Raw genomic sequence first — 11,831 nt, forward strand, 5'->3', positions numbered from 1 at the left:
CTTTTTTTTTACGTCTGGAGTTTGAGAGCAAATTTTGGGGGGAACTATAACACCTAATTTTGACATGAAGTTTTCATTGCCAGTTAGTAATTTTTACGTAGTTACAAAGCCCTACCTTTTTTGTGCTTATTGATGTAAAATATTTCTAGAAATATCCAAAAGAAAAGATAAAATAATTTTCCCACAATTACCAAAGAAATGTCACTTCCGGTGAATATAAAATTTTAATATCAGTAAAATTTGACAGACCCGAATATCCGGATAATGTAAATCGAACGTTCCGGAAATTCAGGTCCATTAAATTTTACCGTTTTTAATATTTTATATTCACCGGAAGTGACGTTTCTTTGGTAATTGTGGGAAAACATTTTGGAACAAAATAAATATTTGCCCACCTCAAATGGAATCGTACCTTATTTTATCTTTTCTTTTGGATATTTCTGGAAATATTTTACATCAATAAGCACAAAAAAGGTAGGACTTTGTAACTACGTAAAAATTTCTAACTGGCAATGAAAATTTCATGTCAAAATTAGGTGTCAAAGTTCCCCCCAAAACTTGCTCTCAAACTCCAGACGTAAAAAATGGCTTCAGCGTTATGACGTCATAGGTAGGGGTCCCAGAAAAGAAAAAAAATTAGCCTTGCCAGACGTCATAATTATTTGGATTAGAATTGAACATAATGAAATACCTTTACCAAGTCAATAATGTGACGCTTGTTTTCCATTCATTTGATTTGATTTTGCCATCGGATAAGGGAATTTCCATTTAAATTTTCCTTGGAGTTTGGTATTTTTAATTTTTTTGTATGCATAATTGCAAAAATATGCAAATGTAGCTTCATCTTCTCCCCAGGATCTTTACACCCTTTATACAATTACCATACTTCAGTATGTCAAAAACATGATATACACTTTTTACATGGGCAGTTGAAAGTTTTTTTTAGCCATTGTTGCTAACATACCAGTTCTCTAGTTTATATTTCATTGCTATATATGAGGTTGATATAGACTTGTTTTAAAAAATCATTTAGATTGATAAAGCTTTAAAGTCTATGTAAGATACCATAGAGCAGCTCAAACACAAATTAACCAATCCTTATACTTATACTGTTTAGAAGAGTCATTGTAGATACTGAAAGCAATTTCAAAGTATTCACCTTTTGATATTCAAATCTTTCTGTCTTATTATTATTTCGGCAATTGTACAAACATGTTTATATGCACTTATTATTTTGAATAGAATTTTGATAGGTTTTTGACTGTTGTTTTAGGCAATAAAAGAAATAAATGAAGTGGCTTGAACTTAAAGATAGGAATACAAATATTTCCAAATTAAAGACTAAAAACAATGACAGGATCAGAGCAGAAGTTCTTTGTTGAAGATAGGTTCAACAGCAACTGCAAGAAGAATTATTTCAGATTGAAAAAAGGTCAACAGCAATTCCAAGAATAATAATTTCAGACTGAAAATGTGACAATGTTTGATTATTTTTGCATATCTAGTAAATTCTTTTAAAGAATGATATGCAAATATGATATGTCTTTCAGAACATTGTGTGAGTTATAATATAATTTAAAGTTGGCAACACGTAACGGTATTTTGATCTTTTGATTTTTTTGTATTCCTGTTGAACAAGATATATGTGTTTTATTTAGAAGTGCAAGTGTCATAAAGTGTATTGACAATTGCACATTTTCCAAACATACAAGGCGTGGGTTTGATTTCCATGAAGTTCACAGTAGGTATTTACAGTGAAATTTATCCTAAATAAACCCTTTCACAGTAAAATTAAATACTTTGTACAAGGGGATGTATTGCTGTTTGCATTCTTTTAAAACCACATTTGACCAAGTCTACCATAAATCACTCTGAACATCCTAAGTTGTTTTGAGTGCATAAAAAGTTCCTAGTAGTAAATTTAAGTATGAATCAGATTGATAAATTCCTTTGTTACTGAAGATAGGGGTATTCATGTATTCATCTGTATTATTATTTCAAATATTGTCTATAAACTATTACTTCTCGACACTGTATTTCACCAGGTTAGCCTTTAATGTGTCAATTCTTGTAAAGTCATACAGTTAAAAATTCAATGTAAAATTTGAAGTGTTAATACTGTTAGGTAATATGTCCTTCCATAATTTTCAATTTGGCCCATTTAACTTGAACTGCTACTGAAATAAACAACCATATGCATAGATGTACATTGTCCCATGTTCATAATGATTTATTTCTGAATGGCCTCAGATGTTATGTGTTATGATTTATATAAATATATTTATATAACTTGTATATTTATTTACCTTGTCATCAAGAACCATTGTTGTGAATTTTTGTATGAATATTTATGGAACTTCTCAAGTATTTTTCATATAGGAAGAAAGTTGCTATTCATTTCATTAAATTGTTGTTCTAAGGAAAGACAAAATAAAATGTTTTTAAACAGAAAAGATAGAAAACAAGGATTTACTTTTGTGTTTTTATATCAATAAAATTCATTTGGGTATTTACACATTCAGCAAACTATAGAATAACACAGTTTACTTTTATTGAAAAATATCATTTTGGATGTTCATTATTACCTGAATTCACTTCACACAAAAACTTTTTAGCAACAAGATAAAATCCTACAATCATATATTGGCAGCTACAGACAGAAAAGTCTTTTTGTTGTATCCTTGTTCTTATTATATTCCAAGAGGTAGCTCACATCCTAACATTACCACTCATTTGTCTTCTAATATTGATTAGTTTTAAGCCAAATACCTTTGTGTTTGTCATTTAAATGAAGATTGCATAATTTCAGGAAAAATCAGTGTCCATTAAATTTTTTAGGTGTCTATCATTTTAATAATTTCATTAGTGCTGCATTTTTAATGGTTTTACTCAATCCGGGAAGAAATATTTTTTTCTTTTAATAAGGACAAAATGATTAATTTTTAATTTGTATTTTTTTATCAATCAAATAACACTTGTATTGCCCACCAACAATTTTACCCATGTAAACTGTCACCCATTTTATTTTTAAGTGTCTAGTTTGTATGATGTTTCAGTTTACAGTGAACAATTATTTTGTATGCATTAGTAAATTAAAGCATTATTTAACAGCTGATGATGTTAATAACTGTACTAGCAGATTAGGTGCACATATATAGGACACCTTAAAATAGGTTTTAAAAAACAGAATTCCTTATAACAAGTTTTTAGATTCTGTTTTTATTCTAGGCCATGTTGTTGTCTGTTCTTATTGGAATTCTGGTTTTGAATGATCCCTTGGTATGTTCTCTCTCATTTGAAACTAATATTATGTTTAGTAAATTGTCCAGGATTTATTCTGTCCAAAGGATGAAACACAATAAAAGTAAAATTAAATCACCAAATAAGTTTTGTGAAAGTTGAATTCCAAATATTTTAGATCTATATTTGAATCTTTCGGAAACATTAAGTCCTCATAGAATTTTGAATGCATCTTAGTAGTGATATTTTGTTTAATCAATGCTTACAAATTATTGGTTGTCTAAATCTAATCTGTCTGTACCTGTGATTAATTTTAGAACAATATTTCTCTGAAACCAACTGCAATAAAACAATGCAAATCATGTTATATTTTAAAACGACCGCAAAAATATTTTTGCGTCGTATTATCATAATATTTATTTTATTGTAAAGGATATACATGTATATATACATCTTTAAATTGTGAATATTTTACTTAGGCTAATGATGACTTTTCAATACTGTAACAGTTTTTTTTACTGAAGTTTACAATTAAATATGAATAACAAAAAGGTTAACTTATTGACCGTGAACAGTTTTTGATTTTGTTCATTGTAATCACAATGTAATCAAAAAGTAATCAGGATTACAGGGTATTTTGAAAAGTAATTGATTAAATTAAATTACATGTAATCAGATTTTTGGCTAATTAATGATTACAATGATTACTTGAAAAATTGTAATCAATAACAGCTGATTAACGATTACAATTACAATTACCCCATGTCTGGTATTATGCTATCCTGTTGTCTGAGTCGTCGTCATCGGAAGACGCATTTAGTTTCCGGACAATAACTTTAGTTTCAGTGAATGGATCTCTATAAATTTTTACCAGAAGGTTCAATACCACTTAAAGAAGGTAGGGATTGATGGGGGTTATGGTCCAAATACTTAAGTAATTAGGGGCCAAAAATGAGCATTTTTGCAGTTTTCAAACAAATAACTTGTGTTTAAGTGTATGAATCTTTCTGAAATTATTCAACAAGTTTCCATACCATGAAGGGATGGTTAGTATTGACTTTGAGGGGTTATGGCTCAAAATGTTTTGGAATTAGGGGCAAAAAAGAGGGGGAAAACTATGTTTTTCTGGTCAGTGGACAATGAAGACAATTTAAAAGCAGTAAGGGAGATAATTCAAAAAACATTTAACATACAAAGTTGGGTATGTTCAAATAAACCTCCCTTTCACTTCTTGTAAATAATTTATAAAGGAATGTCAGGTTTTGGACTAATTGCAAAAAAAGGGGGATGGTAGTAGTTTTCAATTTTTTTTCTTCCAAATTTCTAAAATTCCAAATTTTTGAAAAGTTTGAAGAACAAATCTTTAATTGCACAATAATTTTGTAAGATCTTGACATTTGTTTTGTGTCAGAAACTCATATTATGTCAAAAATTTTATCACAATCAAAATTCAGAGCTGTATCAAGCTTGAATGTTGTGTCAATACTTGCCCCAACTGTTGAGGGTTTGACCTCTACGGTCTAATAAAGCTGTGCCCTGCAGAGCACCTGGTTTCTATATAAAATACAAACATATTCAGATTTTTATAGTGCTCAAATTAATATCTTGTAACCCAATCTGATACACTAGTGACGTTTTAAAATTTATCTTACACTGAAGTGATTTAGACATCAGCAAGATCAAATATTTGTGCTATAAATGATAATTTTTATTAAATTTGCTGTTTTCTATGTATACCATTGTCTAACTGTGTATTTGGTGCAGAAGAATAGAGACTTTTAAAGTACTTAAATGAGATTTTCTAAGAACTTGTAAAGTTTAATTAATGTAGTTAAAAACTGTTGAAAATATTCACAAGCTTGTATGTATTTTAATTGCATGAATATATTTCATTTTGATTATTCAGAAGGAATTGGTATATCTGTATATTTTATAAATATGAACATCATTCATGTATATTTGATTGTATTTGTTATCAGAAGTATATGTTATGTCTAAAGATTTGTAAGTATCAAAGTTTCTGTGTATCAGACTATTATATGTTAAAGATTTATTATTGAAATTCACGAAAGATTTGTTAGTGTCATCTAGTGCTCAAGTAGAAAAGTTTCTAGATATGGTCCACTATACTGGTAATAATGCTCCCTTTCCTATTGACACTTTTAAAGAAATGTTTTCTTCAATCTTGGAATTAAAAATTAAATGCAGATTTTGGAAGATTAAAGCCTAGAGAAAACAATTTGAAGAAAAAAGCATTCAGATTCATATACTTTAAAAAAATCTCCATCTTTTAGCCTAAGATTAAGAAAATCTACTTGACAAAACATCTTAATTCAAATCTTTTTTTTTATCAACTTTAATAACAAGAGATGAAATAGGTTATAAAGCTGACAGGGTATAATTTTTTTTAGAATAAACCCAAAATCCAAATTTTGTATTCACAGTTGTTTTTATTTTTGAGAAATTATTTTTTAGATATATGTTAATTTATTCTGAAATAATGTTATAAACCCTGGCGGTGCATTTAAATTTTACTCCATGGTTACAAAAATTAGTATATGTAAGAGTAACCCACCTATCAGAGTGTCCGAGGTGATCGTTTGATAAAAAGTTACTAGGGAGAGATGTTATAATTACCTGCATATAAATGAACATTGCTATTATTTTGCTGACATATTTATAAGTGTGTATAGGAATCTAGGTAGTTTTTATCCAAATTGTGTCTTTGAAAATTTTTAAATGTATCATTTTAGATTATATTTTACAAAACATAATTATGCATACTTATATACTGTTGAGATTTTTAAGATATATAACATTAAACTGCCATACTAATCTTATTCCATTTAATGATTTTCATTAAGTATTTGATGGATTAAAATAAACTGTTTTATCAAATTTAGTTGATATTATATTATATGGCATTTTGACTTATATTTTGTTTTTTAATATGTAAATAAAAAACATTCATTTAAGCAAAATATATGCACCTTAAATATTCTAGTTCAGTGGATCAGTGATGTTATAGGTTATAGTTTTTTGTCGAGGCTTCTGTCGTAGAAAGCATGATGTTAAGGATTGCACATGAAGTGTTCCCGCTACCGCTCTCTATGTACATGACGTCACTGTTGTTGTGACGTTATCTATTCAGAGTTCCAATACAAGTATCATTGCAAGCAGACTTTCTTTTTTCTAAGCCTTAATTTGTGTCCGATGCAACCACTTTAGGATACATGACATATGGTAAGTGATCTAGCAGCTTTGGTGGAAAAAAAGCTTAATATTTCAGAAAAGAAGAAGACCTGGATCCTTTATAATTTTGTATATAGATGCCTTATGTTATGAAGGTTTGTCAAATGTCCTTTGACCTCGTTTTCAGGGTTGAGTAACTACGTGAAAATTTTTATTTTTAGTATTATTCATATTGATTTCTCTCTCATTTATATGAGTAAAAGGATAAATATATTTGGTAGGTGTGTACTTTGCAATGTCCTCATGTCTGTTAGACAGTTTTTGGAAAGATTAGAACTTGTTCTAAATTTTACCTAAAGCACCGGCCTCCCTAACAACACGACAGGTTAGCTACTGTTAGTAAATGTATTCACACTGAAATATAGTTCCCTATTGTTCTCCTGTATGTGCACATAACACACATCTAAACTGAAATAGTGGGTATATTATTGGAGCAGTTCATTCAAGAATGTATGTCATTATATTTGTTATTTTATATATGTGCAGCCTTTTTTTAAAACAATTAGATTAGGTAATTGGGTATTGATACAATAGTAGTATGATTGACAACTGTCATTATCACTGAACAATCAGAGACAAGGTAGACCTTTTATTACAATGCACCTCCTCCTAAACTGTCAATAAAATTGACCACATTACTTATCAACCTCTGTCTTACATAATTATACAGAGCCTGCAATATACATCTAGATCCTAATATACAAATATTTGACCTCATAATTGAATACACAAATGTATATATTAGATGTTTGATATATATAATTAGGTTGATAGATTTATTTTTGCCTATTACTTTTGATCTACATTACATAGTGATTCTGTAAATTATATCTGAAAGATAAATGATTAATGGATTAACAAGATCCTTAAAAAAATGAAATATGAATTTAAATGTAAATATGTAAAAGGTATTCAAGTAAGGCCTATAATTTACTTGATAAATTTCCAATAACCATCTGTAATTAATCATCAGTTTAGATTAGTTCACTTTTTTGTTCAGGAATTGGCTAGAAACAGTTTTAAAATTTTAAAACTTTTAATTATAACAAATCATTGTTTATTAGTTTATTCCTCATCAATAATTATGTCTATTTTAGTCATTTGAATTTTTATTAGAAGTGCATATATATTTTTGCAATATATATTTTTGCAATCAAGAAAGAATCCACATTTCAATAAAATAAGTTTTTTAATTTGTTCACGTTGAAAAATTACATTTTCAATGCCCTGTGTTAAAAAATACTTTTAAAAACTGATCAAAAGGCACTCTACAACCTTTAATCTTCAATGTCATATAACCTCTTCTTCAACCAAAAAAATGCACTTTTAGATCATGTTTGTTGACACTTTAAAGTTCTTAGCTGTTGGTCTATATTTTATGTCTTACAAGGATAGTTGGTAACATTTACTAGAAGAATTTTTGATATCCAATTTTTTGTTTTTTTTTAAACATGTTCAGAACAGGCAACATTATTTGGATAAGATATTAATTGCAGTTTGAATAAAATTGTGCAAATTTAGAGACCCATATTATGTAATTTGAGCTCATTTTATCCTTATACTGGAAAAGAACGTTTCGTTCTAAAGACCTGCCGTTACTGCAATTTTCAGAAAAAGTGCTTTATTAATGTTCATTTTTCTTCATCATTCTATAATATGAAATTATTTCAACTACTCTTCTAATCTTTCCATGAGTTAAAATGCAAGTATTATTTTTTGAAAAACTCGTTCTGTCATGTTGGAGTTTGCCAAATTGAAACTGAATTTAGAGTATAATAATCCATTCGAACATTGATTCATCTTAACATACATAATAAATTACATTTGACATGTCAATGGCTGTCGTAGAGGAGAGCTAATTTGTCAGAGTTACATTTTGAATATTTGATTAGAACAGACTTCCATTAAAAATTCGGATTAATTTTCATTTCAGGAAAGAATAATGTTGCATCAGATTGATTAATCTTGATAAGCAACATATCACATGCTCATACTTTGCTAGCAATGATTTGACATCACTCTGTTCTTCTTTCTGTCTGGTAATTATTACATCAGCAATTGAAATTTCAGCCTACACATTCTGAAGGTTTGTATCATTATGACAAAATCTGGGGACCCTAAAAGTCTTATAAACATAAATAAATTGCTTCACCGAACGCAGTTGGATACAACCGCAGAGGTCCAACCATGAACAATTAAGGAAAAATTGATACAATATTCACGCTTGATACAGATCTGAATTTGAATTGTTATTTAATATTTGACACATAATGGGTTTCTAACACAAAATAAGTTAACTGTAGTCAAAGAACATAGAATTGGATATATGATTTGAATTTATATTTAATTCTTTGCTTTTGTGCAATACTCAATGCCGTTGCGAATTGACCCCCACCCCATACCCCTAAAAAATTAAATTTTCTTTTTAATTTCTGAAATCTTAAGGAGAAACATTGTCCCCCACAATCTACATTATTCCCCCTTCCCCATCCCCCCAACATATTTTTTTCAACTCCCCCCTTTTTCCATAAAAAATATCGAAACCCTCAAAATATGGTCAGTTTGTCACTTGCAAAATTTTTTTATACATCTTCCGAATGTATTTCTTCATGTGTTATGCCTCAAATAGCAAATAGAGGGGGGGTGAAAAGACACTGTAAAAACATTGGGTCATGAATTATAAAGTGAAGTAGTGATTTGGTCCAGCTGAAAAAAAAGGTAAAAAAATAAGCACTTCGGAAGCTGTCAAAAGATTCCAATAGCTTCTTTACATAAAATTGTCCATATTTTGAGTTATTTTAGAGCCGATGAAGTTTTCTACAATTTTGATACGATTTGTCCCATAAGTAGTACTACACACTGTAAAAAATATTATTGAGAAAGTGCAGGTAATATTTTTTTTAATTTTCATTTAATGTCTAAAAGAAATGCACTACGAAATAACTGTGTACTCGGACCGTATGAGATGCTAAACCCACACCGTCATTTCTAAGAAAATTATCAAAAGGTTAATTTTAAGGCGAAAGTATGAATTATCTGACGGTATCTGATAATTAGCTATATACTGTATTGCAAGTTTTAATTTACACAAATCATGATACTTTCATATAGAGAAAAGGAAGAAGTTCACTAATAAAATGATTTCATGAATTGATACACTCATTTGCTTTCATGTGTACATAAAAACAATAGTTTTATATTCTGTACTACTTACAATAAAAGCCAACATGTGTCTATCAATTTCCTTGATTCAACATAACGAAATTTAATGGCATCGAATATATTAGTTTTTATATTTGTTTTGTTTATACAAAAACCAGCGAGGTCTTTAAACATGGATACCCCGAATGCGTGTTTGATAAATCAAAAAGGGTAGGTATTTGATAAATTTATTGAGAATTTAATGTTATCAGACATTAAACTAAAAACTACCTTATATGATAGTATGCTATACAGAAACAAATATGTGACAGAGGTAAATGATGTTGTATTTCAGTCCTTTTTCTGTTGAGTCGGACTTTGCTTACTTTGTTCTAACAGATTCCGTTTCAAGCTTGTTAAATATTTATTATACTTACAAACATTTGAGCTTGCGTCTTAAGTTTTCCAGAAAAAAAGTCTTCTTAGGTACCGTTAAATGTTTAAAGTACACACTTCAAAATAGTTGCTGACCTGAAATAAGACTGTTGAAACTGTTGAAACGAGACTTTCTAATAATAATAAAAGCAAGTTATTTTGTTGTGCGTTTACCACTGACCAAGGAGTCGGTTTCACAGAAAAACTTACGATCAAGATTGATCTTAACTCATGAACAATTCAGTATACTTACGACCAATCTCAGTCGTAGTTTTTTTTTTGGTGAAACCGACTCCATGTTAAGGAGGAATTGGGCGCTTAGAAACATGTTAACATGGTTAACAATGACAATGTATTATTCTAAAAGCCCTTGTCAATTACCTGCTATTCAGTAGTTGTCATTTTTCGCTGTTTGTCATATTCGCTTTTTGTTTATTGTTATGTCCTCTTCTAGTTGTGTGTATGTTTCATGTCTAGCTGACAGTAGGGTATGGTTTTATTCTGCCGGTGACATATTGTTGCGTACTGTAGATATATAGTTGTCTAATTGACAATCATACGATATCTCAATTTGTAGAACTCATATTTTATTATTGCATTCTTTATTTCATATTGGACTACATATACGTCCCAGCAGTTCTAATCTGTGAAACCAGAATGCATAAGTATAACGATAGGTATTTTATACGCATTAGGCAGAATTGATGTTTTTCATTTCTGTTTCAGGGAATTTAAATGTTGCGCCAACTACGAAGAAAGTAATGATGCTTGTTTTGGTAAGATTTGCATGCTGTCAATTCCAGCAATTATATATTTAAAAAAAAAACAGACCTCGGCAGCAAAATATGTTTTCTTTATTTTGAGGGTAACGATTGTTAAATTTAAGTGTGCAGCTAGATCGAATACAATTGATGAACATGTATCCTACTGTAGAAAACTTCAGTCTGTTTTGCCTTACCATGTGCCTGTTTCTCAATATATCAAGGATTAAATGTCTATAATATCAAAAGTGACAAATAAGTCAATATCAAACATTACCGCAATTTTGTCATCTGTAGCAATATATCAAGTTCAAATTCTTAAAGAATAATTGTCATTTTCCAATCTACCAAAGACCATTACTCATGAGCAACGTCATCAGTAATCAAATATAAAATTTGAAAAGTATTAGTTAAACGGTTCATATGTTCAGGCAGCCACCACCCCCATAACCAACCAGTCGTTACGTAACGACCGGTGTACTATCTAAATGTAACAATTTAAGTTAGTTTAGTTCAATTAACTTTCTAATTATCCTAATTAAATTGTACGCTGTATCACTTTTCTACATACCAATTGCAACAAATGAGAAAATCTTGTTTTTACACAAAACTAAAAACGGTTACCATGGTTACCACAAGCCTTCTTTTCTTCAGAATAAATTTAAAATGTTGAACTAAAAACTGTTGCAGTTCCTATAATTATCTGCCCGTGGTTTGGAAAGGACTTTTCTCTGAAAACTTTATATACACTTGGCGACCCTTATTTTTTTTATAGTTTAATCCATACATTTCAATAAATTTTAATTTTAAATGCTTAAGTTGTAAATTCACAGTGTACAAGCGGACAGTGACACAAAACGGAAGTTGCTGATCTGTCCGACGGCGATCGGCTCGTTGTTTTTCAAAAAAATATAGAATATCAACACAAAGTGTCCCATAATGGATTGTTCAGCAGCTCAAGGTAAGTGAATAACTACAATGATGTATTTTTGACCATTTAAA

General features: G+C 29.5%; 1 protein-coding gene across 1 annotated transcript in view; it reads left to right on the forward strand.

The window, feature by feature from the left end:
- LOC143062698 (obscurin-like protein 1) overlaps positions 1–6,138 on the forward strand; it is a 198,541-nt gene extending 192,403 nt beyond the window's left edge. Inside the window, exon 25 of the mRNA XM_076234448.1 lies at positions 1,274–6,138. Coding sequence (XP_076090563.1) covers positions 1,274–1,303 — 30 coding nt within the window. The 3' untranslated portion in view covers positions 1,304–6,138. The remainder of the gene's footprint in view (positions 1–1,273) is intronic.
- Positions 6,139–11,831: the final 5,693 nt, after the last annotated feature.

This window comes from Mytilus galloprovincialis, chromosome 2, assembly GCF_965363235.1.
Source record: "Mytilus galloprovincialis chromosome 2, xbMytGall1.hap1.1, whole genome shotgun sequence".
In the NCBI taxonomy this organism is placed as follows: domain Eukaryota; kingdom Metazoa; phylum Mollusca; class Bivalvia; order Mytilida; family Mytilidae; genus Mytilus; species Mytilus galloprovincialis.